Here is a 27,376-nt window from a genome sequence, read left to right on the forward strand (position 1 = left end):
CAACAAACTACCGCGAAACTTAGAACATATTTGTCATAAAATGTCTTGTATCGCTATTGAAATGTCAGTTCGAAGTTCTCGCTATTTAAAAACTATTTGTAGTCAACCGTTCTTTGATATTTTGTAATTAGTATTAACACAAAGGTAAATTGTACATTAATTGCATAACTATTATTACAATTTATAACTTACGGAACAATGACATAAATAGACTCTGTAAACATAAATTCATTTATGAATTATATCATCAATTATTAATATTGGTAAAGTCTGTAATGCATAACTGTTTAATTATTCGAAGAAACGATTCAAAAAATAATTATTATTTGTTATGACGTGATATTTAATAATTAGATGACAGTAATATAACCTTGAACGTGTAGTAAAACATTATATTTTCAATTTACTGCATTGGAATTAAAGTATCAGAATTATACGAAACACTTATTCTCTTAAAATCATTGTCATTGTCTCCTATTTTTGTTTGAATTATGTTGAAATCTTATTTATAAAATTGCTTATGAAAACAATGACTCATTTGGTCTTGCGTTTTATATAGTACACGTTTCCATACATATTTGTTGTTTAGAAATCTTACATTGATTCTGTATTAAGATAGAAAAATTATTAGGTTGTTGTTTCCTACAGACAGTTATTAAAAATGGCTGATGTAAGATTACTTATACAAGAAGAAGGTCGTGCAGCTAGAAATTTAATAGCTTTTAATGTACCAGTCGGGACAATTAACACTGAGAAAGTTACTAAAAAACCACCCAGCGTGCCGAGAGTATCGCAATCGAGCATAACTAAAAGAACTATGAAACCAACAACCAGAGTACGATCAGCTTCCACTGGTCGTGATAAAAAATCTGGTGAGTCAAAATTATAGGAGGAAGATACGTTCATATAATTTTAAATTAAATTTATATGAATAGGGCACTTAATATTTTCAGACAGATTAAATAAATTTTGACATATAACAAAGTTATGTTTTAAAATAAAATATGAATATACGTTTCTTAGTTTTGCTAGATTTTTAATGCGCAAGTGCTAGTCTGTAATTCTTTTCTTTATGTTAGAATTACAGGCGAGATATTGGGCTTTTTTATTTGGTAATTTGGAAAGAGCAGTTGATGGTATTTATCAAACCTGCGAAGAAGATGAAAATATTTCAGAATGCAAAGAAGTGATACTTGTATTAGAAAATTATACAAGGGATTTTCATAATTTGATCGAATGGTTTAAGGTCAAATGGGCATACGAAAGTTCATCACCGCCCTTGAGACGTACTCCGTTAGCTTGGGAAGTTAGGAAAACCTCCCCATGTCGTATCTGGAATTCAACAATGATTCCAAAATCAACTAGTCCTTTGCAAAGAATGAGTCCTACAGAATCTATTTGTAGAAGTCCGGTCGATCAAATTATTTCAGAAAATAAGCCTATTGTTACAGATAATAAAATAAATCATGTGAAAGGCGAGCCTGTTCACAAATTGATGAAAGATAATAAAAGTAACGTTACAAAAAATAATTCAATAAGTATAAGTGAAAAATGCAAAAACACAGTAGACAAGGGAACAAGTCAATCATCGATTAAAGACAAGTTAACTTCAATGAAAGCGAACAAAGCTTTTGTAAAACATACAGTATCTGGAAAAACAAGCAGTACCATTCTGACAGATCAGAAAACAAATGAAACTTCACTTCGCGATGTAAAAAGTAAACTGGATACTAAAAATGTTTCAAAACCAATTAAAAATGGATTGCATAATAGCACTGGTAAAATAGCAGATTCTAATGTAGTAATAGAGAAAAGTGAACAGACAGTCCCCAGTGACAAAAATATGCAATTAATTACATTTACACCAATGGAAAAAGAAGTTTCTAAAACCATTAGTATAGATAATAAATTAAATGCCCAAAATAATTTCCAAGTAAAGCCTTTGGGTCCTAGAAATGATTTAGGACTAGGAAAAAACGAAATTAATGCTAAAGTAAAAAAACAAAACACAGGAAAGAATATTAAAGTCATTGGTATAGAAAATGTATCGAATGAAACCAAATTATTAGAGTCCAATAGTGCAGCAAAAGAAAACAGCAGTACCATTTTAATAAATAAGAGTGTACAAAGTGTTGCAAAAATCTCGAACAAAGTAAATCAAAAATTAAAAACACAACCGAGCGCGACTGATGGCGCGAATAATAAAATTATGACAAAAACCGTATCTGATACATCGTCCAATAATGTAGGTAAAGGATTAGTTAATACAAATAAACCAGCATATTCGACAGTATCACAAATGAAGGTTACCAAAACAAAACAACCAAATAATCTCCCTGAAATCCCAAAATTTATTCGAAGTAAAACAACATTAAGTAATAGAAATGTGTCAACATCTAATAAAATAAGACCAGGAACGTCTGTAATAGTTAGGCAGCGATTTCAATCATTTGACAATAAGGTATTTTTTTTCATTTTTTATCTCATTAACATGTATGTCATTTTTAATTTATAAGTCATATAACGCTTATGTAATGTTTTGGTAAAAAGCAATATTTATGAATTTTGTTAGATGTCGGAGCAAAGTTCGTTAAAGAAAGATCAGAATAAAGATATAAACGGTTCTGTAGAAGTGTTGACAAAACAGTCGGTTGTTATAAAAGTGAAAGAAGAAAATGATGGTTGGCAGACAGTTCGTAGCCGTTGCAGACGAGGCAGTACACACAACTTAAATATGTCTACAAGATTTCATAAACCGAGCACCGCTACTTCGTTACCGGCACTGTCTATCGAATGTTCGTCAGAAAAAAATAAAAAGAAATGTTTGACCCCGGATGGAAACGGCAAACAGAAGAAAAAGTGTATTGTAGAAAAGGAAGGAAAAAATATATCTAACGAGGTAGAGAAGGTGAAAGGAGAATCAGTTACAAGTCTTACAATTAAAGATAAGGTAGAAGAAGTTTTCAAGAACACGATTAATTTGAATGAAATAAATTCTACGTCAATGATTGCAGCGATTTTTAAAAGTGACGCGGAGTTGCTTGAAAAACGTATACAACAGTTTATGGCTGCACAAGCAGAAAGGGAGAGAATCATTTTGGAAGAGGAAAGAAAGACCGAAGAGGCTGATTCTCAGCGATCGCAGCAATTGTCGGACGAAGAAGCATTTTTGCATAGACAAATTTTAGAATTAGAATGCACGGAAACTGATGTTGATACAGAGACTGATGAAACAGATGGTGAGATGGTCCTTGAGATAGAGGACGAGCAAGAAACATCTCCTACTACAGTGCCTGATGACATCAGTCTAGAAGATAGGTGTGCACCATATTCATTGCATTCATTTTTTATTTTGTTGTGCGCCGAATATAATGTAAATTTTTACAGATACGAGAACATGTTAGACGGTATGTCTTGCGCGGAATCCGTGGATACCCTTGACCAATTACACGCGTTAGTAGCTCGTCACCCTGGTAGAGCTTTGGAATTGCATCAAAAGCTCTCGTCACCGTCGCGGAAAAGATCGTTGCCCGAAACGTTACGGCGATATCAAACGAAACAAGCTTGCGCGCAGCATAAACGTCAAAAGCTCTTGATGGAGAAGTCGCAAAGATTACGAGAACTACTGAACAAAGTGAAGGATGTTAAAAGTGCAAAGAATCAGTTGATAGAAGATAAGCGAATCAGAATGGAAATGAAATTGAAAAGGGCGGAAGAAAATAGAACTCAGCATTTGTTGGAAATAGTAAGAAAAGCTCACGACGAAGATTCAAAATTGAAAGAAATTGCCTTCATTAATGAACTTGAGGCACAGAACAAGAGGCACGATTTTATGGCGTTGTGTCAAGAACAAGAAGAAAGATTACAAGTGCGTTGCATAACCTTATATTTTCAACAAAAATATAGATGTATCTGTGATATGTGTGTAAAGTAAAAAAAAAAAAATGATTTAATTTTTAGGGAATTCAGGAAGAACGTCAGCGTCGACAAGAAGAGAAGGCAGCTAAAGAAGCAGCAGCTGAAGAACGCAGACGTGCGTTAGAAGCGGAAAGGCAATTGCGTATTCTCAAAATGAAACAAGCTCGTCGCGAACGCGAAGAAAGAGTCGGGAAAATGCAGTTAGAAAGAGAAAAGGAACGTCAGGTAATTATTTTTAATCAAAATCGTTTAGTGAAGTGTTTATATATGTATAATAATAATTTGATGGTGATAAATGTTGAAATCGTAGGAACTCGCGCGAGAAAAAGCGAGAGATCGAGAGGAACGTTTATCGGCACTTCATGCAGCTCAGTTAGCAAATCAAGAAGAATTGCAGAAGAAAATAGCTCAAAAGCAGCAAGAATCGGCTAGGAGGCACGTTGAGAATATTGAACATATTCGTCAGAGGGCAGTTGAATCTTCGATTCTAAGGTCAGAAGAAGTCCCGCCTATCCTGAAATCGTACCCTGCTCAAAAACAATGCTCTTTATGCGCAACAGTTGTAAGTTTTCATCCATTAAATTTAACTATGTTTGATATCGTAGTTTGTTTATTATTATTTAAATTTAATGGTTTCTATGGTTTCTATGCCGTTTACAGATACCCAATGAAGTCTATCTATTAAGTCACTTAAAAGGGAAGACGCATCTCGAAGCGGTGCGTAGTACGCATGATGGTCGAGAACCATCTCGAGATGAGTTGCAACGCTTCAATATATCGCAGATTCGCGATTTGCCGGTTTCGGTAATCGATTGTAACAACATGAATGAGATGAAAGCTGCAAAAGAGAAGCAGAAGGCTTTGAAACGCCGATGTAGAAAAATGAAGCAACGAATGATTTTACGCGGCAAGGAATGGGAAGATGATCACAAGGTAGATGTAAACCAGTCCACCGAGTCGACTAACAAAGCAAAGTTTCGTCGAAATTTGAAAGAACTGGATCGATTGTATTACAATCATTCGAAGACTGCGTGGTCAAGCGTCGCCATTGCTGCTTTGGAGCGCTACCTGGGTGAAATAATAAGAGCTTTTTCAAAATCGGTAAGTTACTAACCTTATTAGTTCGCGAATATTTCTCGTTCAAGTAATAATTTTTTTTTTATAAATAAGAAGTACTTGCGAATTTTTAAACGGAATAATATATTACAATGTTTAAAAAATAGTGTAACAGTGAAGTATCAATGTGTATGTTTTTCTGTCGTTTTGACATTCAAAATCAATCGCGACAACATTTTTATGCTTTTCTAGTCACATTAAGTGATCAATTTTGAAAAAATAAAATTAATTGTTTGTGAATAATGAACGAATTACACGTTTAGTAATCGTTTATTTTTGTTATAATATTTCAGTGTCCATTAGATCAAAATGCATTTCGGCTTTTGAATGGATTTGATGTTTTAACAAATCTACTAAATCTGGGTCTGCAAATGCAAAATGCATCTCACAATCTTCCAAACAAGTAAGTTTAAAATAGTATGTTTTTGTTACTTCGTATTTTTTTTTTTTAATGTACTAAACAATAGCTAAATACGATAATTCATATTTTATTTTTATTTTGACTTTGGACCAAAGTTGTAATTTCATTTTTTGAGTTAAGAAAAGAGTCATTTTACCGTAATTTCGTTACTTGTCAAATATTAGGTTATGAAATTTACGAATATTCGAATAGAGATGAGTTTAACAAGTGGTCTTAACTCTAATCGATTGTAATTATTTTTACGCAATTAAAAGCTATTTAATATCTTACGTCTTATTGTTACGATTTAAATCGGATTTCTTTCGTGTGTTCAGAAGCATCGTTTCAGTGTGCCGCGTGTATAAGTTCAGTGTCAGCGGGAATGACACAAATATCGAAGCAGTTTTATCGAGCAACAAAATTCTGGTCATCTTGGATCTTCTCCTTCAACACTTGGAGGTAAGTCAAGCATTATATTGATACAATTATTACTTGCTCTACATGAGGTAAGATTTTGTAATTATAATATGTAGGAACCTATTAATGTGTGCTAATATAAGCTATGTTGTTCCTTTTCTGGGTTTATTTTTTATTTATCGCTATACAAAGAAGTGATATACTAGTTGGTACGAACTATTTCACGTAATGTGATGCAGAGATAATACGTTACTTTAGAATACTGAATAATATGAAATAAAAAAGTTACCCGAACGTGATGCATACAAGTAGCGTAACAGGGAAGTGTACATGTGTTAGACCATAAAAACTGTGGCGTTTCACGTTAGATCCGCTAGAGGTCTCATCAGTGAAGTTTTTTAGCAGTTGCTACATGTGCCTCATATGAAGGCTGACTGCTGTATGAAACAGATCAAATTCATATTATCATGCAAACTCGATAACTTCGAGCACAACCCTTGTTTTAATTAATATAAAAATAGTAATTCAAATAGTTTTAATGAAAGGGTAATAAGGGAGTTTCATCGAATTGCTGTTTCACAACCTAACCTTATGGTTAGTTGCAACAATTTTAGGCGATAGATATGTTTTCGAATTCCCTGGTTCGCGTACGTGTAAATATTAAACTTCTGACCAGTTAATAGCAGAAACATTTTAAGAGGTGTCGGCGCCTCTTTCCATCTGTTTATATCCTACTTTTTTACGCTACCACTTACTTCGTTCTGGAAAGTGGGTTATTCGTATATCATCTTACGACCTTAATCTCTCTTCGCGGAGAAGCGATTCTTTCGTTAAAAATTGTTTATACCGATCGAAAATACTTTAATTTTTTTTTATCAATTTAAATAGTTTCATATTTTTTAATTGGATTCATTTATACCAGTGCTTTCTTTGGGGGGATGTGTACCCTCGGAGGAAGGGCACATTTCCACGAGCAGGGGGGAGGGAGCACGGAAAAAGATTTATCACGTAAAAAAACGTGGATAATTTAAAAACAAATTACAAAATAAACATGAAATAAATGATGAAATTCGTATAAGAAAAGTTTGTCGACGCACAAATTTGTAAACCGAGAATTCACGCAGAAGCGATAAGCGAGCGGTTTCTCCTTCGCTCTGGTCTGTTTTGGAGCTCATTTCGAGGTTGGTAAATAAACGAAGGCAAAGGCCGTCGTGCCTGTCCTGTCCGACTTGTCAAAATAAGGATTAAGAGTCTTAGGGGCTGGCTTTAGCTTGCATCTTCTGCTTCGGAGCCGGATCCGTTCGAGTATTTAACTCATTCTCCGAACACGAGCCGGTAAGCTGGATGTTGGAATCTATCGAAGAATTTCGGTTGCAAATACTACCGATTCCTCGATAGTTTTCACTTTTCGTGAAATGAACATTCAAACTCAATCTCTTTGAAAATTCTCGATTACAAAGGATTATAAAATTAAATATTTTCGAAATAATGGCGTCCATTACTACGATTATGAATGGCCCAAAAGTTGAAATAATTCTTGTAGAAACTTAATCGTTTTGAAAAATCGACACTCTTCTTCAAAAAGTATCACAAACTATATAATAATATAAATACTTTATTCGTTATTATTATTTAACGTTTTTTTAAATAATATTCAGAGTCAACTTCAGGTTTAAATAACTGGTAGAGAAGTGTCTTACAGTAAGCTTTCCTTAAAAATTGAGATTAACGGGACACACGAGTGTTTGTTTTTTTCCTGTGTAGTTTTTTTTTTTTTTTGCCGCTGTAGGAGCGTAGATGTCACGATTCTGAAATCTTTGACGGTTATCGATTCTTCTGGTTGTTTGAGAAAATGTGTATACCGTGGCTCTGATGGATAAGTGATGTGCAAAAGGGGAGGACGTGGTTGAAAGTAGAGAAGCGAAGTTGAAATGCACGTGTTCCCACTGACGCGCAAACCCTACATTTTTAAACTATTTCCTAACGTATTTATAAGAGCATGATTGTACACACGCTGCTCGTCAAAACGAATTTTATGGAATTTACGTCATTCACGTATATCCTGATGGGTCGTAGATTGTGATCTATTTTTCTTTTTGATCATTACTAACTCTTTTCTTCGCTATTTACGTGTATCATCTTTTTCTTCTTCGTGGATGTTATCTTCTCTGCTATATTTTTACTTCTTTTCATGAACACCATTTACATTAATTTTAAAAATTTATTTTCTCCACTAACATCATCCATGGTGCAATTTTCTTCTTTTTTTATTCACATTGCCTTCTGTACTCAGCTCTTCTTTCACATCGTCTTCTTTATTATCGTACTTTACAGTTTTCTTCTTCTTAAATACTCTCTTCTTTTCATCATCTTTTATAAATTTCTTCTTTCCTTCATTTCATCCTTCGTGTAATCTTCTTCTTTCTTTATTCACATTGCCTTCTGCACTCAGTTCTTCTTTCACATCGTCTTCTTTATTATCATACTTTCGAGTTTTCTACTTCTTAAATACTATCTTCTGTATCACGTTTCACTTCTCTTCTTTTTATCATCTTTTATATATTTCTTCTTTCCTTCATTTCATCCTTCGTGTAATCTTCTTCTTTCTTTATTCACATTGCCTTTTGCACTCAGTTCTTCTTTCACATCGTCTTCTTTATTATCATACTTTCGAGTTTTCTACTTCTTAAATACTATCTTCTGTATCACGTTTCACTTCTCTTCTTTTCATCATCTTTTATATATTTCTTCTTTCCACGTTACTTCTTCTTTCTTTCTTCTTTCCATCATCTTTTATATACTTCTTCTTTCCACGTTACTAGCATCGTTCTGACTAGTTCCAGTCTAATGTTAACAACTTCGTGTTTAATTAAGAACTTCGTGTTTCTTTTCCATATTATTTCTTCGTTTTTCCAACTTCCAGCTTCGTTTTCCTTTCCTTCGAGACCACGATTTTTTCTCTTCGTGAATCTCCGGTTCCTCGCCGGGCAATAATTCTCGAACGAAAGGTGTCACTGTGCAAACGCGCCAGAACGATCGTCGCCACGTTCGAAGTCAATCGTTTCGCTCGATGATACGTCGTAATCGGTCGACGAATTCACCGGCGTGATTTCAGGATCGATTTTTCACGCTTCGTGGATACGGCACTGGCACGTTCCTTCTCCTGTTCCTCCCCCGGGAATCCCCCTCCACAAATGCATTAGCGGCGAGAGAGCTTTTAGTGACGTCACCCACGCGCGCACGCGCGCACACATACATACACACACACACACACGTGGACGAGAATCGGGTTATACGGTGAAAGGAGCGTGTGTTCCATGCAGAATGTGCGTGGGTACTTCTGTCGCCGTTTCCATCAAGCTCTGTTTCGAGGACCCGGCCTAATCTTTTGTCTCGTCCTCCTATCGGCGCTTTCTCAACGACCTCTTCGCAGGTTCCTGAATTCGGCTGTTTCTCATATTTTATGGGTCTACGAAATTCCTTCATCCCGGAGGCCTTCGCGACTGCCAAAAATTATTTTTCAACGCGGAATAAACGATAAATCGCCATAAATTGACGCGCGATCGTTTCCAGGAAACGGGAACCGCCAAAAATAATGTATCTCCGGTGCTCGAGCAAGTTAATCACCTTGAAATCGTAGGTACAGCACGGGACAACAAACTTGCCTGGAACTTACGCGTTCATAACCTCAAGAAGGAATTTGCTAAACAAATACAACAGAGTTTCGACCCAAGTGTGAATTTAATTAATATAATTTTACAGCAGTTTACTGTTCTTAGCTGAGACGCTCAGGGGGTGCAATAAACGAGTGTCCTCCTCAGGTAGTACTGTCCTTTGCAAGGGCGGGGACTCCACCAATGGATACAAATTTCCATTAAAAATGCATGCATGCAATGCTTATTCTCAACAGTCTACAACGATTAAACGTATTAAAGGCAATAGCAAACCGAAGAGGAAACAACCAACTATTAATGAGCCAAAATTGATTTAATTGATACTAAAGAAATTAGAAGCAAACGAACCATCAATGTAGAAGAAAACTATTAATCAAGCAATTAAAATCGCCACTAGTCCTGCCAACACACCTAAACATCTTCGTCGCATCTTCCAGGATCGATACGAAATGTTCACTCTTTTTATTAAACAGTCCAGGATGGATTAGAATTTGGACCATTGCACAAAGAAATCGATTGTCCTGTAGGGTCCGCGAATGCTTTTCAATCTCGTCCGTCGGCTAAACAAATTTACAGTTTCCCGTAAATCGTTCGAGATCGCTGACCCACCCTCGCCATTTTATCCCTTTTATTCCGTTTTTCGACTGCGCGATCGTACGTTTCCTTGGACGTTATAGAGAAACTCGATGACTCGGGACTGGATTGATTGCTCGTAAAAAAAAAAAAAGGGAAAAATTCTCCCTAAATTCTGTTAATCCAGGCGGCTCGAAATCCAAAGGGTCCGCACGAGCAAAGTAGATTTGCTCGTTGCAACGCGGTGCCCGAAAATTGTAGAGTCAACTATTTATGGAAGTTAAAATGTAAACGTGAACAATCTGAGAACATTCTAGATAGTTTTTACGTGTATGGTAATATATAAATGGAATTCAGTGACTCTATTTGCTCCTCGTTGAATTGTATTTAGCAACTGTCTAGGTTTGTTCTTGGTAAAAGTTTTCTAAGGGGGACTTAAATCGAGCAACAAAAATTTGTAAGGGGTTCGTAAGACTACGTCGGGAGGCGATTTCTGTCCTAAAACCGAGCCGAATACGGAGAAACGCGAGCTGTTTGTTAAGTGTTCCTCGAAGGACCTATCGAAGCTGGGACGTTTAGGGGCCATATTCTCCAGGATTCTTATCGGAACCTTCCGACTCGTTACCTCTAATTTAGCATTTTAAATGTCGCCTATATACACCGTTGATCGTCCAGTCCAGCAAACTGGAATCAATGACTCAACGTGCCAGGAATTCGTCTTCTACAGCATCCGCGGTGATCTCCGGGCTTGGAAACATGGCGACCACCCGACTAGTAGCCGCTCGTCTTAGTGGGCATTACAATTTCGAGAGTATCAGCCTCGCGATGGCGCCGAAGAGCCTTTTAGAAAAGCGATATCGGTTTTCGAAATGATTGGGCAGGCTACTCAGCTCGAAAAGGATGGTCTTTAGCTAACGATTCCACAGGGACTTTTTTAATTGCTTCTCAGTAGGACAATTACAGTGATCAATAGTAACTTAAGGAATTATATTCTTATACTTGTACCTTCATAGAAAACTTTCATGTAAAATATGTAAATATTCAACATTATATGTACCTACATACACTGTATATGTCATTGTACAAATTCTGTACCAGTCATTTAAACTTGAAGTAGATTCTGAACGTTATTAAAAAAAACGTTAAATAATAATAACAAATAAAGTATTTATATTATTATATAGTTTGTGATATTTTCTGTAGAAGATTGTGGACTTTTTGAAATGATTAACTTTCTACAAGAATTATTTCAACTTTTGGGCCTATATATAATAATACATACAGGGTGTTCGGCCACCCCTGGGAAAATATTAATGGGGGATTCTAGAGACCAAACTAAGACGAAAATCAAGAATACCAATTTGTTGATTGAGGTTTCGTTAAAAAGTTATTAACAAAATAATTGTTAAAAATTATTAATAAAATTTGTCCACCTATATGAATTTTTTTCTCGAAAGTGTGTGGGATTTCGGAGATATGTCTATTCACCAAAAATGATTGTAATTGACCCCCGCAACTGAAAATAATTTTTCCAGAACGATTTGAAATTTTTTATTTTCGCCGAAAAATTTAGGCAACCTCCCCCTGTCGATATTTCTTAAAAATTAGTTTTTCATTTTTAACAAATTTATTTGATGCTTTACAGAAAAGTTGTTTAATACTTTTTTGTAGATATCCATGAGCTCTACTTCACAAATAAATTTCATTGAAATCCATCGACTATTATAGGAGTTATGGCGGTTTGAAAATTCGACCACTTTTATGGGGTTTTTCTCGCTTTACGAATTCAAGGAACAACCTTTCCAATATTTTTAGAATTTCTACATATTCTTCACTAAAATACGCGTCGTTTGCATTTTGAAACATTAAAATCGTCCAATTCGTTCAGAAGTTATGGTGTTTTAAACATATGCACGAGATTTCAGGTCAACATTTCTGGCCACACATTATATTTACGGTAATGAATTTTTTTCTCGAAAATGCGCAGGATTTCGGGGTTATGTCTATTGACCAAAAATGATTGTAATTACCCGCCGCAATCAAAAATAATTTTTCCAAAATGATTTGAAATTTTTTTTTCCGTCGAAAAATTTCACCCCTTCTGGAATTTTTTTCTAGAAGATGGGTAGAATTTCAGGGGTATGTCTATTCACCAAAAATGATTGTAATTGACCCCTGTAACTGAAAATAATTTTTCCAAAACGATTTGAAATTTTTTTTTTCGTCGAAAAATTTAGGCACCTAATTAGCAAAGAATTTTTTTCTTGAAAGTACGTAGGATTTTGGGGTTATGTGTAATGACCAAAAATGATTGTAATTGACCCCCGCAACCGGAAACAATTTTTTTAGAACGATTTGAAATTTTTTAATTTAATTGTTAATAACTTTTTAACGAAGCCTCCATCAACAAATTGGTATTCTTGATTTTCGTCTTATTTTGGCCTCTAGAATCCCTCATTAAAATTTTTCCCAGGGGGTGGCATGCACGACACAATTATATGAAAAGCATAATTTCATGAAATATGTAATACAAGCGTAATTTAAACAATTATATAATGCCAGAATACCACCTCATTCGCCTTGATGTCTGTTCTATAACTAATATTTTCATGAATATATAATATAAAGTACAACAAAATATCAGCTGGATTTTGAAATAATGGCGAATTACTTTTTTGTTTATAGAGTCTGGCGAAACTTGACGACCAACTCCAGGTACAGGAAGCGTCCAGTAACACGACCGGAAGCGGAATCGTCGCTAACAGCGTGTTGCAATTGCTCTGCAGTTTGATCCCCGAGGAACCGTTTGAGAAATCGGCATTGCAGACACGGGTCCAAGATATCGTCGGGTGAGTATCTAAAGTGCTCGATGCATCTTGATGTTCACGTGTTATGACACTTTAAAAATTCAATGTCTACATTTAGTGTCGATCGTACTTTATGCGTCGATGCTGTTCCTTTTCTCCGAGTGGCGTGCTATTTAAAGTAGCGCCGCGTATTAAGGGAGAGACATCATAAATGCATTTTCCTAAATTAGAAACGAGGATATATGTCGATGCAAGAAAAGCAGCAACGTTCATTTATGAGTATTAATAAAAGTTAGAAGTGGATCCATTTTCTAGGCGTAGATCTTGTATTCGTAGGCCTTCGGACAATAATAAAACAGCCTGAACACCGTGGTGTCGCACCCTGTGTATTACTATCATCATCGTCGTAAAAACATAATTGCAAAAATTGCATTTTTTTTTCAACATTCGTATATTGTACACGTAAAGTACATTGTTCTATTTCGGAGAATTTTTATAGAATTCTTTTATACGTTCAAACCAGGAACATCCCAGTGTACTATTCCATGGGTAGAATTTAATTTCAAAACGCGTGAATTAATAATTTGGCCATCCAGGGAATTATCTATGAAAATTAAACTTGCGGTAGTTCTGGGAAGAACTATGAAAAATTTAAATATTCTCCCCCTTTTAAATGGGTCGACAGTTTTTGGGAAGGTCGAAGAAAGCAAAAGCATATTTTTATTAAATCCATAATGTAGCAACTATAATCTTTAGAAACAAAAAAGTTGACAGTTTATTTTTTTAAATTACACAGGGAGTATACTAACCTAAGCCAATGAAATTGGAAGTTATATTTTAATATTTAGATTGACAGAATTATTTTAAGAATTGTTTAATTCGTCGCATAGATCGCTTCCGTTTGTTTGTTGCTCGAAAGACACCGGGACCCGGTTTCTTTGAGAACGAACAACGAGAAAAAGAAAATCTTTAACACTTTGACGCGCACGGACCACCCCCGTAGGAAAACATGACGACTCTGTCGTGCGAGCAGAACTTAATACGCGAGTCACGGAAAAGTGACAAGTTGCAAGCTGTTTTCGTTGGATCCACGGCGATATCCGACCTTCGCCAGGAAGACACGGCGCACCTGGGTCAACTTCCTCCTCCGGGACCTCCCAAATTGTCGGTTAATCCTTTCCTATTCGCACCGAATCATTTTCTCCGTTTCGTTCCGGTCGTCTGAACATTTTCGTTTCACACAAACTAGAAGAGAACTGTCGGGTTGAGGTAATGAAGCTGAATGATTTAAACGCACAAAGTTAATTTATTTATTAAACTTGGAAAAAACATAACGAAACATGTAATTGCACAATAAACGATACGTACTACGAAGCACGAGAACTCTCTGTTTTGATCCAAAAGCTGGAAGTCGCGATTGAAATTCCAACAAGAACAGTCAAATTTGTAGTGAATATTAAAATGTACCGGATGAAAATTTAACTTAATAAATTCTTGGTTCACAGTACTTGTTTTAAATTTGTATTAGTACTGGTGTATTAATCGCTGAGAACCGGCCATTTTGATGAAAAGTAACGTCTCGAAGTTGTTTTGGGTTTATTAAAATTGAAATAGAAGTAAAAGATTGCCCCAGGCGTATCGAAGTCGTAAAAAGAAGGAAAAGTTCGTACAAGAATAGAATGATTCAAAGAAATTTAAACATAGATCTAAGACTTCGCGTCCCGGTTTAAGAATAGTCGCAGTACCGGGCATCGAAGTCTCCGATATATAGATTTAATCAGACATTTTCTTGGCGCGCGGATAAACAATAAAAACGAAACAAAAATAATATGCCAATAATGAGAGAATGAAACTGTTTTTGCGTTTAAAATTTCAATAGATTGTCGACTCGAAGAATAAGTATTGTACGAACGTTTTGAAGTTGTCAGATTGAGTTTATTAAAATTTTAAAAAGGGGGAGAAGTTCTTAGAAAAATGTGCAAATTTTAAGTTTGAACGTAGATCTAATTATTCGATGAAAATTATTTATCTGGGTCTTTATATGCTTCTCAATAAGACCCCGATCGATCGGTTGTTTGTTTATCGTGATTTAATTCACAGTAAACCGACGCTAGTACTTTATCGCCCCGGCGAATCTGGAAAATTTCGAGTTTACTGACTGTAACGTCCAACTTTGAATAATGAACGACGAAGGCGCGATCAGAATGATTGCTGGTCGGCCGCCGGTAGTCGAATTATTATGATTAATTTCCTGCCGATGCGAGAATGGCCTAGTCACGATTTTTACTCACCGTCGAGATTGCTTTTCGCTCGTACCTTTAAAGTGCGCAGATGTCTAAGGACGATCGATCATTTTGCACCACGTAATACGCATTTGAGAATCGTTAAGTGCATTCACCGACCCTCCCTTTCGAAAAAAATGTACGCGATACGCTTTCGCGCGTCCCGATCGAAATTCTGTAAAAATTAGAAATTAATTTTGTTTTTATTTCCACCCTTCGTTCGTTCGAACGAACAGTGAAACAACAGAGATAAATAGACGATGCAAAACGCTTATCTCCTGGCCTCGCAATCTATGATTAAAGAGTCATATGCACGGTGGTATCTCTCTCAGGAATTATTTTCTTGTTCCCCATCGAGGTAAATGGCCCTTTTGTCGTAAACCGCTGCCACAAAGCGAGAAGCATCGCGTAACGCGCGCCGTCGTTTCCCTTTTTGTTGGTTCCTTTTACCGCATACGCGAACCGCAATGTACTCGGAGCTGCTTCGAATTTTAAATAATTTGTTATTGCGCAAAAGGAGCACGCCTTCTTTTGAGTCGTTCGGACGAAGTTTTATTCGGTGTGGCTTTATACTGATGATACATGGTAGATTTAGATGCATTGAAGTGCAGGGCAAAGTATACTGGGGAGCCAGAGAGTTTGCCCTTGGATGAAATTCAGGTTTAGCGATCAAATCTTTTAGAAAAGTTTACTAATGATTCATTTTTATTCATTTGCTCGTCGCTTGTTGGACCTCAAAATAGCCTTACAGATAAGTTTTCCAACAGATCTAGGACCAAACGTTATAATTTACGTCGCTTTTGAAACGTGCAAATTCCCCGCGCAAAAAGAAATCGAAAAGTCCTCCGCCATTTTGCAATCGGAGGCTTCGTTTTCAAGATATAAGCGTTTAAATTTTTGTTGCGCGAGGACGTCATAGATTTGAGTTTTCTCCGCTCGATGGCGCGCGATCAGCTGATTGAAATAAAAATGGCGCGCGTCAAGAGTTGCGTTAGTGAACTTTAACTGCTTGTATTTCGATAACGAAGTCTGGGATTGTAAAATGGTAAATGACTTTTCGATTCCTTTTTGTGCAAGGAATTTTACTTAAATATAATTTTTGTAATAGTTCAATTTAAAAGGCAAACAAGCGTGCACGATCTTTTTTAACAAATCCTTTGAAGTTCCTAAAAAATCGTGTTTAATATGTATTTTACGTGGTATAATTTCTGTTCCTGACTACGTTGGTAACAATCAATGACTCATTCTTTGTACCTAACGCAACGGAGAACTCTCGAGGGCGATGATAATCGGAGCTCAAGTGGCAATCGACGAGGTAATTGCTAGAACGCTTCTAGAAAAATCAGTCGACAAACACTCTTATTATTAATCCCGATGAGTTGATCGAACGAACGTTCTCCGAGCTCATTCCCTTTCGCTTTCTGAGATGTTGATACTGTGTTAATCGAAGTAGGATCAACCCATGCAATTGGTAATTTACTTTTGGTACGCGTGCGAGCGTTCCTCAGATTCCCCCTGCTCGCGAAATTAATAAGGTACCCGTCGAATTAAGACACTGAAACGTTCCATCGAATCCTATTATTTCTGAAGCTTCTTCTCGCGTTGAAGTTTCTCCATTTTGTATTCAGCGGTTCGACGATAAAAAAAACATTTCATTTTACACGTATATTTATCTATAAAGACTACTAATATCATTACCTTCTTCATTGTTTCTATTATTATATATTCAGCGTAAAAAATATATATTTGTATCTGGCTGCAATTTTGGAAATATACTTTTACTTCGATCGTTACGCGTTCTGTCACGGTTAGAATTTAATTTCATTAAAATTAAGAGGCACCGCGATCGATACATCGTAGGAAGTGGAATCGTGTCAATTTGTAAAATCGTTACCCCGGTTATACTAACCGATTTCTCCCCCGGTGTAAATCACAGTTTACTTTGGTTAATTGGATCGGTCGTAGAAGGAACACGGAGCGTTTTCAGTTTTTGTTTCTCTTTGTAATAGAATTAGCTGAGCTTTTCGATCAGCTTGTCGGCATTTGCGACTACGAATGCCTCAAATTAAATATAAACACAACGTTTGGAGTAAATATTTTGCCCTGTCGCGACGTTGCTCGTATTATACAGTTCTTAATTGTCGCTGCTATTTTATATCAACAGCAAACAGTGTCAGTGACGCTTGTAACGTCTGCAAAACTTACATAATACAGTACAATCGATAATTCGATTAAATGGCCGCGAAAGTGTGAAATATTTTTTTTATTCTCCGTTTATTTACGAAGTTTCCGGTTAAAATCCGCGCGTAACGTTTCGCGTGGTCCCCTCGTAAGTCGACGGATTAAAATCGGATTTCTTCTACGATAAGTAGCTTAGGAAAGCACACGATTCAAACGACGTTACGAAAATATTAGCAATGAGATCCACTTTATCGCGAAAATGAAAAAGTTGCGCTTTAGCGCGACGCGATTAATCCCGCGAGTTGCGCGAAACAAAGTTACGCGAGAGACGACGACGGTCGTTCCTTCTTCTTCCGGAGGGGCGGGGCAAATCTATTTTATTAATATAACGGCGCTGCTGTTTGATCTGATAATTGCGTTTGACTGTTCTAAAGAGCATCTCCGCTTTTTCCCGTGCTTGCCACGGCAAAGGCCCTTCTGCGGGCCATTTTCCCTCGAGCAGTTTCAAAGCGCCGGCTCCTCTCAGTTTTCTTTGACGATTATTGATTTAATGAAAATATAGACGCACAATGGCTACCACCCGACAATTTCTACGTAAAATCATCCATTAGTCGTAGACTGACGCGGCCAGCGTAAATAAATAAATTAAGAAAGCTCCAAAAATGCGAAGCACTCACCTTTTTTTTTTAACATTTTTTTTCAACGTCGTACGAATCGTTCCTTTTAACTTCCACAATTTATTTCACGACGACTATAAGCGAATACTAATTACCGATAACGTTGAAAATAATCGAGAGTAACCAAAAAAATACAATGAAACACTCACCTCTTTTTAATTTTTTTTCTAACTCGAATCGTTCTTTTAAAAATATACCAGAAACCAGATAAGAATTTTAACCGTTCGCGATGGTAATTAAAAATTAATCAAGATTTTTGACAACGGTTTTCGATAAAAAATTTTCGGATAATTGTTATTTCGGTCGTCCGTTCCCTAGGATGTTGACTAATTTTTGTTGGACAAGGTCCAAACGGCAACGTCGCGCACCTGCCACAGAGAAAAGCTTAGAAGTTTAGACGAGGCGAGCCGAAAAGTGAGACAGAAGAGAGAGAAATCGTTAGCGGTCGAAGCAGAAAGGGGAAGGAAGAAAAAATATCGCGAGGGGTGAATGAGCGAGGCGGGTTGGGTACGTAATCTGCTAATGGACTCTCTCTCCCTCTCCTTCTCTTTCGTCGTCCAAATTCACCCTCATTCGGCGCACGGTTCCCTCTGACTCTCCTTCGACCCTCCTCGATTCGACTCGACTCATCCTCCGATTCTCTGTTTCCTTTTTTCCCCCTTTTTTCTTTACGTGTTGCTACAACCCAGAACTGCACAAAACGGTATTTGATGTAGAATATAATAGAACACAGGACGCTCTGTAATTATAAAACGTACATTTATATTTAGAAAAATGTTGTACGAGCCTCCAACCATCGCCCAATCTCAGAAAAAAAAAAAACAATTTTCCATTAAAATAGCTTTATTTACGTATCTGCAATTTATATGCAATTTACAATGAATAAATAATGAATGAATAATTCAGAAACAATTCAGAAATTTTATATGATGGTCCTGGAATTAAACTTAATTAATCGTCGTGAAAATTCGAGCTCAAGTATAGTAATTCCCCGGCTAGATTCGATCACTCTGTTATTATTGCGTAGTTTTAGAATCCATTTGACTGTCGTATTTGAACGACACGAGATAATCACATATGATTAATTGCCGTGCACTTTGGGGTGGGTTGGGTGAGTTCTGATCATCTTTTCCGTATGAAAGGTGGTCATTAGCGGATAGCAGCGAGAACTTAACGGTGTAACGATCAAGGTGCAAGTGAATTCGGTGTAAATATTAATGTGTTAATACCGTTAATGAAAATTTTAACCAGCGATTACAAATATCATGCTGTTGCAAACAATCGTGAAGTATTGAAATTTAATGATCCGTCTGCATGAATTACAATTTAGTGGATGATAATCTTCCCCCGTTCTAAGTGGAGGATAGCATTGAAATAGAAGTTTAAATGCACTGAGAAATGGGGAGGATCATTGACATGAATTATGAAACAAGTACGGTTACATAGTAATGTGGTCTCATGGTTTAATTAGAACATTTAAAAAATTTTCAAACATTATTTAACTCAGATATTATTACTAGACGTGTTGTTTTTATACTTAGGATCGGTTAAACTATTGAACGTTCCGTAATAAAATCGAACCCATTAGCACTTTAGTTTAGAACTTAATTTAAAAGCAAGCTATAATAGTTAAACTAGAAGCAGTGGCTAACATTTTTCATTCATCATTAACGAGGTTGACATTAAAGTTCATTCCAATAGCATTAAAATAGATTGTATCGATACGTTCGCTGATTACGGAACGATTAATTTTAGTTCGGAGAATAGTTTAACGAGGAGGAAATAGAAACGAGTCCACGACGGTTAGCAATTTAGAAGTAGTTATTTCGTGACCACGTTTTGAGTAATTTAAACCAAATTATAAATACTAAACTTTCCAATACTGTTCAAATTAATTGAACCGATAAATATTCGATGAACAACTATCAATTTTAGTTCGAAGAGTAATTTCAGAAAATAATAGAAACGAGTCCAAGGTAATTAACAGTTTGAAAATAGTTATTTCGTGATCATGCTTTTAACGTTTTTAAAAATATACTTCTGCTTTTTAAAAGTACTTTAAATTTATTTTAAATTAATATTAAGCTAGGTTTCTTGGTTTTACATTTCACTGTACTTCCACTGTATTATCTTTGGCTTAGATTACGCTTGGAAAGACATTCAATGTAGATATTCACTGAAAAGTCATAAATAATAAAATTATTATCACAGAAAAGTATTAATTTAATTATTTAAAAATACAGTTGCTAAATTATTATTAAGTTAGGTTTTCTGGTTTTATATTTCACTGTACTACCATTGTATTATCTTTGGTGTAGATTACGCTTGGAAAAACTTTCAATGTAGATATTCGCTGAAAAGTCATAAATAATAAAATTATTATCACAGAAAAGTATTAATTTAATTATTTAGAAATACAGTTTGTTGGATAAGATTTTTACAGTGTCGATAGAATGGCTGATCTAGGGATGATAATTATAGATCTTCAGGATTAAATGATTCTATGTTATACGTAGTTGGATTTAAACAGCTCGGTCAGAAATTAGGCAGCAGATGTACTTAAAGCATCAGCTGGCCTAGTTCAGCCCGGTGTTAGTGATTCACTTTCGTCAATTGCCAACTGTCTTGGGATCATTCTCCAAATATCGGGCCTCTGACCAATATACAACACTGCAAATACAGAAACTACAGTTATCCTTTCCCTTTTCTCGATACAAAATTATTTACAGATCATTTGACAATCTTTGTTACATGAAAAATATCTGGACATTATAAAAATGATTATTTTTTATTTTAAAACATGCTACAAGCATCATCAGAATTAATAAATCCACAAATGCAACAAATACAAACGAAGTTGCATTTTAACATAATTTTAGTAAAAAGGAGCAAACATCGTTATTAAAATTTAGAACAGACTATTTAAAAAATAAATTTTCCTTCGTACTTGTGAAACTTCTGCGTTGTATCTCCTTGGCATTCAATATTTATTCATCTTATGATATGAAAAAATAAACGTACATTTTAGAAAGTATATTCGTATGTTTTTGTACGGTAATAGAGAACTCGAAAATCTCGAATGTAGGGATTCCGCGATAATAGTCGACAACAGTAGCGACAACAGTAATGGAAAGCGCGGGATTGGAGCAGTATTTGATCAGGCTGGATAGGGTCGTGAGTAGAAATAGGCAGCGCGGCTGTTCCTGTTCCCATTCTGTTAAGTGCCGAATTTTACTGCTGTCTATTATCCTTCTATAATGCTCCTTGTTGACAGAGGCGGCTTTAAACGGTCCCTCCGGTGCAAAAAAAAAAAAATTGCACGGCGAAGTTCGTTCGCTGAACATTTCTCATATTCCGGGACGCGCGCTATCCCGGTTCTGTTATTTAAGATTAATGCAAGTTGACGTTTCAGCGCGCGCCAGATAATGTTCGCTCGAAAGGGTATCAAATTGTCGAGAGAACAGACGGCGAGATCTTTTTCAGCGCATCCGCGGATGAATTTTCGCGTACCTTTTTTCGTTTAACGAGCTCCATTAAACGCGCTGATTTATTATTGTTATTCGCATAAAATTTCAGGAAGGATTTCACGCGATCCCCGGCGCCATGAAATAACACGTAGACGCGGAATTTTTGCGGATTTCGCGAGCGAACAATGGCCACGGCCGGGCAATATTTATTTATCATTTTAACGAGTAAAATGGTTTTGTGTTTCCGTCGGATGAAGTGCGAATTTTTTCAATTCCCGGGTTTTGTACCCCTTGTTGGTCGATTACTTTGATTATTGCACGAACCTCGATAATTACGGAAACGGTGAACCCTATTTTTGTGCAACTAGCGAGGTTATACTGCACGCTGAAGATTCTCGATACTTTTACTATTATATTATACATGCTTCGTATTATAGTTCTAAAACTGGAAATATAGTTAGAAATCGAGTCGTCAAGCTAAAATTTGTTATAAATTAAATAGTCAAACAAGAGAGGTATCTTGTGCTAAATTTTACAGTTTCATTTTCACTGTGTAATTTGAGTTAGAAAATTTTGGTGCTGGTAGAGCAATGAAACAGAGATTAAAAAATTTAAACTAGAATTTAGAAATAGAGGGGGTTGATTTTAATAATTTTTGCACGCCAGTGGTCAAGTCTGGCTCGAACGATGGGACTGAAAACATTGTGAAATTTTTGGACACCCAGTACGTAAGCATCCTTTCGACTCCCAGCCGTGGCAGGACTCGATTGTGTGTATAGAGTACCAGGATTCGCCTCATCCCTCGGGCTACCGAAATCCCGGCGTGAATGCATTACGCGTCAACGAACTCGGAGTAGCAATATCCTGAGTTCCTGGATGTTAGAGTATGGGGATTATAATACATTACCAATTCGACGAACGTCTCCGCCATTTGACCTTGTTTCAGACTTTATTTCGTGCGCCAGCTACTCTCTGTTCGATTTTCAGCGTTTCGTTGTTCGACGCCATTTTTATTAAATACAACCGCGGCATTCTACGCCATTCGCGTTGGTTCGATATTAATATCACGAACAATTTACGTTCATATTCGTAGAACACAGTTTTATCTATTTTACAAATTAATTAATATATTTATCAATTACTATTATACATAATATTTACAAGAGGTTATACACGATAAAATTAGTTATTTTCACTATAACACGCTTCAGCAGTGTGTTTTATAAGTAAAACTAACTTAAGAAGTTATAACAAAAATATGAACTGTAAACCTCGGTTGAGATTCGGGACATTGAAATAAGAGAAAAAATTTATAATAAAATAAAATCGATCTTTTGCAAGCATTCGATATCGTGAGTCACTTTGCAATTTATTCAACATAGACTTGAAAAATAGTTCAATATTTTCTAAAAGTTATCATCGAAGAAAGAATACTTCAGCGTCCAAGATAAATGAACTCTGATAAAGAAATGTTTAAGTTATCCACGTAATTCTACATAAAAACTATTTTTTTGTGCCTCAACTAGCAGTTGCTCTCTTTAAAAAAAATTTTGGTAAATTTTTTGTCATAACTTCCTATTTTTACTTGTAGAACACGCTTTCTGTTATCGTCACTTGCAAAAGTAAATTACAGTGTTTTGAAACGTTTAATTTCCATCGTACCTAGACAGTAGTTATTTTCACAGAGAGACGCGGTATGACGTATATTTTTGCGAAACGTATTACTTGGAGATAGAATTCGACGAAACGATAATATTTTTTGTTTGCATTTCCGTGAATACGCGCGAAATATACACGACGGTGTAACGTTGTATGTATTACATAGATCCGGCGTCAGCACTAGAGAATAAAAGGTAAGGAGCGAATAGGGGATGCTGAAATTCGGTAGCCGGAGACACTTGTCAACGACAGGCAGGAGGTCGGTTTCAGGGGTGGATCTAGACGACGACTCTGTAAATATTGTAACAAGTGTGCCACCCTTGCCGCGCGTGGCATTGATCGTGTGCTTTGGCTAATCGATTGGAAGATAGAACATTTTCTAATTGTCCCACCGAAAACTATATTCGCTGCTGTGGCCAAGAAAAACGAAAACAGAGATTCGTTGATTCGAGACAGAGAAACAAAGATAGAAATAGAGATACGAAGACAAAAAAACATTACGAAAATATAAATAGAAAAGAAATATAGAAACGAAAATGAGGAAGCAATAAGAAAAATATATAAAAGAAAATATAAATGAAAGATATCTCGATAATTCATGATATTTTTATGAAGAAGAAAAATTCTAATTTTCATTAGTAAAGTTCGAGTTCCGTTTCTTCTAAATTATATATCGGTACATGTTTGTTAAAATGGGACTGTGAAGTTAGTAACTGTAAAATATGAATGGTAATGTGTAGGTCGTTTACAAAGCTGTTAAAGATCGTGGGTTATTATTTATTTTTGCACACAATTGCAAACGTAACTCACACCTAAGTGGCCATTCTTCGGCTTGGTGTCCCTTCCCCCCGTTTCCAGGATACTCCGCTGTCGTTTTCACACTTTCGCCATTTCGTTGCGCAAACATCGTCCATTGTGGATGCAGTGGATGACACTTCTGCCAGACACATTTGCCACACTGGCATAAAAGGACTTTGTCCGAGAGGGTTCTTGGCATCGTACCACAAATTCAGGCGTACGAAATAAACGTTATTGTCGATATTTTAAATCGTGCTGGAACAAACCTGAAATTTACTCAACGCATTGCAACGTTAACATCTATAATAATAGATAAAAATAAGATGCAATCTTGCAAAAAAACATTAATTCATTTGTATCTTTTGACATAGTTTAAAAAGCTATATTACTTTTTTTTAAACTGCTGAATTTATTGTAATTTACAACCGCAGTTTACAATCTATAATATACAAACGTTCCCCTAACGATACTGCAATACTTTCCACACATTTCGTGCCAAAAGTAGCGGTAAACACAGTTCAGAACCACATTGAAAAAATAAAACAGAAAAATGGTCGGATAAAAAAATAAAAGCTGACCCCCCTAGTGGATGCAACCACACGTTCACGCTTTGCAGCTAGAACTCACTGAATGTAACTCCAAACAAAGTTGTTGTGCCTGAATCGAAACAAATAAAAAACAACGCATTAAATCTATAATAAAAAAAGGAAAAAATAAAATGGTGACAGATGCACGATAGCCATATGGAAAACAACTCGTTCTCGTTCGAGAACTTCTCTGTATTTGTTTAAGTTTGCGATCACCTTTTATACGGATTACCCTAAAACGGCCAGATCCATAATTGCGTCGCGTCGTCCCCTTCGAAAATTTATTCGACCCAGCCGGTCGATCGTCGCGTTTATCGATGAAATTGCGTCGTCGTACATTTCTCCATGAATATGTAAATTAATTTGCCCGATTACCCTCTTGGAGGTTCTGCACTTATGCGAGCGCTCGCGCTGCACCGCGAAATCGCGTAAGCCGCTGCAACGGGCGCACCAGCCCTAAAGATATGCACCCTTGCGCTCTTGCTATGAAATAATCATATGGTTAGCTAATGGCAGCGCTGGGGTAGAGATTGCTCCTGCTGCTGCGGCCTCCATAAGGCGGTCAGGGAGAATAATAAATAAATTCAATGTATTTGCTCGACCCCCTCCCTCGCAACCCCCCACAAACATTCAATGATAGATCGGAATCTCGGGAGGGGGGGAGCGATGATGCATTGGGCCAGGCCCCCAATATTCCACCCAGACGTGCGTGAAGATCGCTAGATCGGATCTTTCTGCGTTTCTTCCGAATTGCTGCGTGACTGTCGCGTGCTCGTGCACGCAATTAGGTTCCGCTGACGGTGGATTCTATTTGCAAGATATTAACGCGCGTTGCAATAGTAATCGTCAGGAATAACAAAACATAACCGTAAATCTCACTTGTGTCGATAAAGTAGAGCAAGCAATCGATCGCTACCTGCTGGATCGCTGGTTGATTATAGATCAGTCTGTAATGTAATGTAGCACGCTTCTTACAGCTAACTGCTAGCTCAACAGTAATATATTATTTAATATTAGATAGTATAATTCCAGTCGAGCCTCCGATAGTAAAAGAATAAATCCCAATGGTCGTAAGATCGAGGGACTCATTTTGATCCATAATACGTTGATGTTTATATAAAAATTTTAAAATAGGAGAAATTGTATATTATGTACGGTTTGTGTTTTAAAATTGACAAATATTAAGTGATTAAAACACGATTTAAATATTAACTAACCTAACGTGGAGATCAAGGGACTTATTTGTCCATTCTGTGGATTGCGTGCGATATCCTTGGCACAACGAATCGTAGGCGGATCAGCTCGCCCGAGCAGAATTATTACATCCAATATGGACACCGCGCGGGATCCCCCTTTCGGCTATCATTCATGTTATTATAGGTAGAGAAGTGTAGCCCCGGAGCAATTCTAATCCAAGCGCGCATCCCGTTGCATTTTATTAGCGTATTTGCTCGATCCCTCGGAATCCTAACGAAAGTATCTGTATTATCGCTCGTCCGTGTTCGCCCATTGTAGCCGTTGCTTCCATCATCCAAGTGACAGAACTTAAGAGTCTTTGCTTTTGTACGTATCGATGAATTATGCAACGACGAGGCGAATCAGTATTCCGTACAGCTCCGTGTTTTCGTTAAGCTCGAGCATTACGACTATTACGCTCGAAGATTGCACGGAGACCGTCGCGCCGCGAACAAATAAAGTTTATCGATTGAGATAACGTCCCATACAATTAATCACACCTTTCGAATCTTCGAAAAATTATTTCCACTTTCAACCGAACAAATTCCATTCGTGTCTTCGTCAAATCACTGCCATCTTAACAATTTTTCTTAAAAACCAGCTAGCAATACTTATTCCAGCTAGCTTTTATTCATCTTAGTTTTTTGCAAGTTAAGGTATTGGGAATTAGAAATTATATTACAAATATCTTGGCATTCAATCTAAATTGTCACGTAATTATAGTAGGTAACACCATAGGGGTGTGTTGAATTTGGATATTGGGCCCAATAGAGTAATATTGGTGTTCATTCAAACTGGATATTTGACCCACTAGGGTAAAGTCGACGTTCAAGCAGATTAGACATTGGAGTCATAATAAAATGGATGTTCAAGTAGACTAGACATTGGAGACACTACAATAAAATGGATGTCCAAGCAGACTGGACATTGGACCCACTAGAATAAAATTGATATTCACCTACACTGAACATTGGACCTGCTATAATAAAATAGACATCCAAGCAAACTAGGCGATTTGAGACACTGTAATAAAATGGATGTCCAAGCAGAATGGACATTGGGCCCGCTATAATAAAATGGCCGTCTCAGCAGACTGTCAGCTCCCATCCGACAATGAGTTTGCGAGGCAACAGCATCGTTGGAAAGTCTCCTCCTTGTTAGCCGTCTCATCGAGCATCGTTTTAACCAGACGCACCTTCAATCGCTCGTAATTAATAGCTTGTCCCGGCGACCCGTTCAGTGACGTATCAATCGTAGGGTGGGGGTCGCGTCGGTGGGGGGATGTTCTATTATCGTGTCCGGTAAGGGTTACTCGAAAAAGCCGCGGCAGCTAACCCCTGGCGTACGACAGTCCGCGCTAGTGTGCGCGTCGAGTTCAGTGGCGTTGGATTAGCTTCCAGCTAGTTATGATTAGAGGAGACAGTTGGCCCTCCACCGAACTACTCCATATTCCAATACTCATCGGCGGCGGGCCCAGGCATGTCAGTGTTTCGGCGGGAAGGGGCGGCGATAATACGCACTGACAGGCGCGCACCCTCGACAGCCCGTTTTCGGGGGGGCACGCGAGTGAAAAGGAAGGGTGGG

The 27,376-nt window shown here is 36.9% G+C and overlaps 1 protein-coding gene across 2 annotated transcripts in view; it reads left to right on the top strand.

Moving 5' to 3' along the window:
- Positions 1 to 14: 14 nt before the first annotated feature.
- The window catches only part of LOC122400157 (S phase cyclin A-associated protein in the endoplasmic reticulum), a 36,966-nt gene continuing 9,604 nt past the window's right edge, over positions 15 to 27,376 (top strand). The window contains exons 1-11 of one of the 2 annotated variants that reach the window (XM_043401455.1): positions 15 to 144; positions 649 to 872; positions 1,080 to 2,461; positions 2,573 to 3,318; positions 3,388 to 3,868; positions 3,961 to 4,143; positions 4,229 to 4,480; positions 4,579 to 5,019; positions 5,328 to 5,437; positions 5,770 to 5,893; positions 12,784 to 12,947. In XM_043401455.1, coding sequence (XP_043257390.1) covers positions 662 to 872; positions 1,080 to 2,461; positions 2,573 to 3,318; positions 3,388 to 3,868; positions 3,961 to 4,143; positions 4,229 to 4,480; positions 4,579 to 5,019; positions 5,328 to 5,437; positions 5,770 to 5,893; positions 12,784 to 12,947 — 4,094 coding nt within the window. In that variant the 5' untranslated portion in view covers positions 15 to 144; positions 649 to 661. Of the gene's footprint in view, positions 145 to 648; positions 873 to 1,079; positions 2,462 to 2,572; positions 3,869 to 3,960; positions 4,144 to 4,228; positions 4,481 to 4,578; positions 5,020 to 5,327; positions 5,438 to 5,769; positions 5,894 to 12,783; positions 12,948 to 27,376 lie in introns of both variants that reach the window. The other variant, XM_043401454.1, reaches the window with a different exon arrangement.

This window comes from Colletes gigas, unplaced genomic scaffold, assembly GCF_013123115.1.
Source record: "Colletes gigas isolate AHSC1104 unplaced genomic scaffold, ASM1312311v1 Colletes_gigas_Sc00016, whole genome shotgun sequence".
NCBI classification, from domain to species: domain Eukaryota; kingdom Metazoa; phylum Arthropoda; class Insecta; order Hymenoptera; family Colletidae; genus Colletes; species Colletes gigas.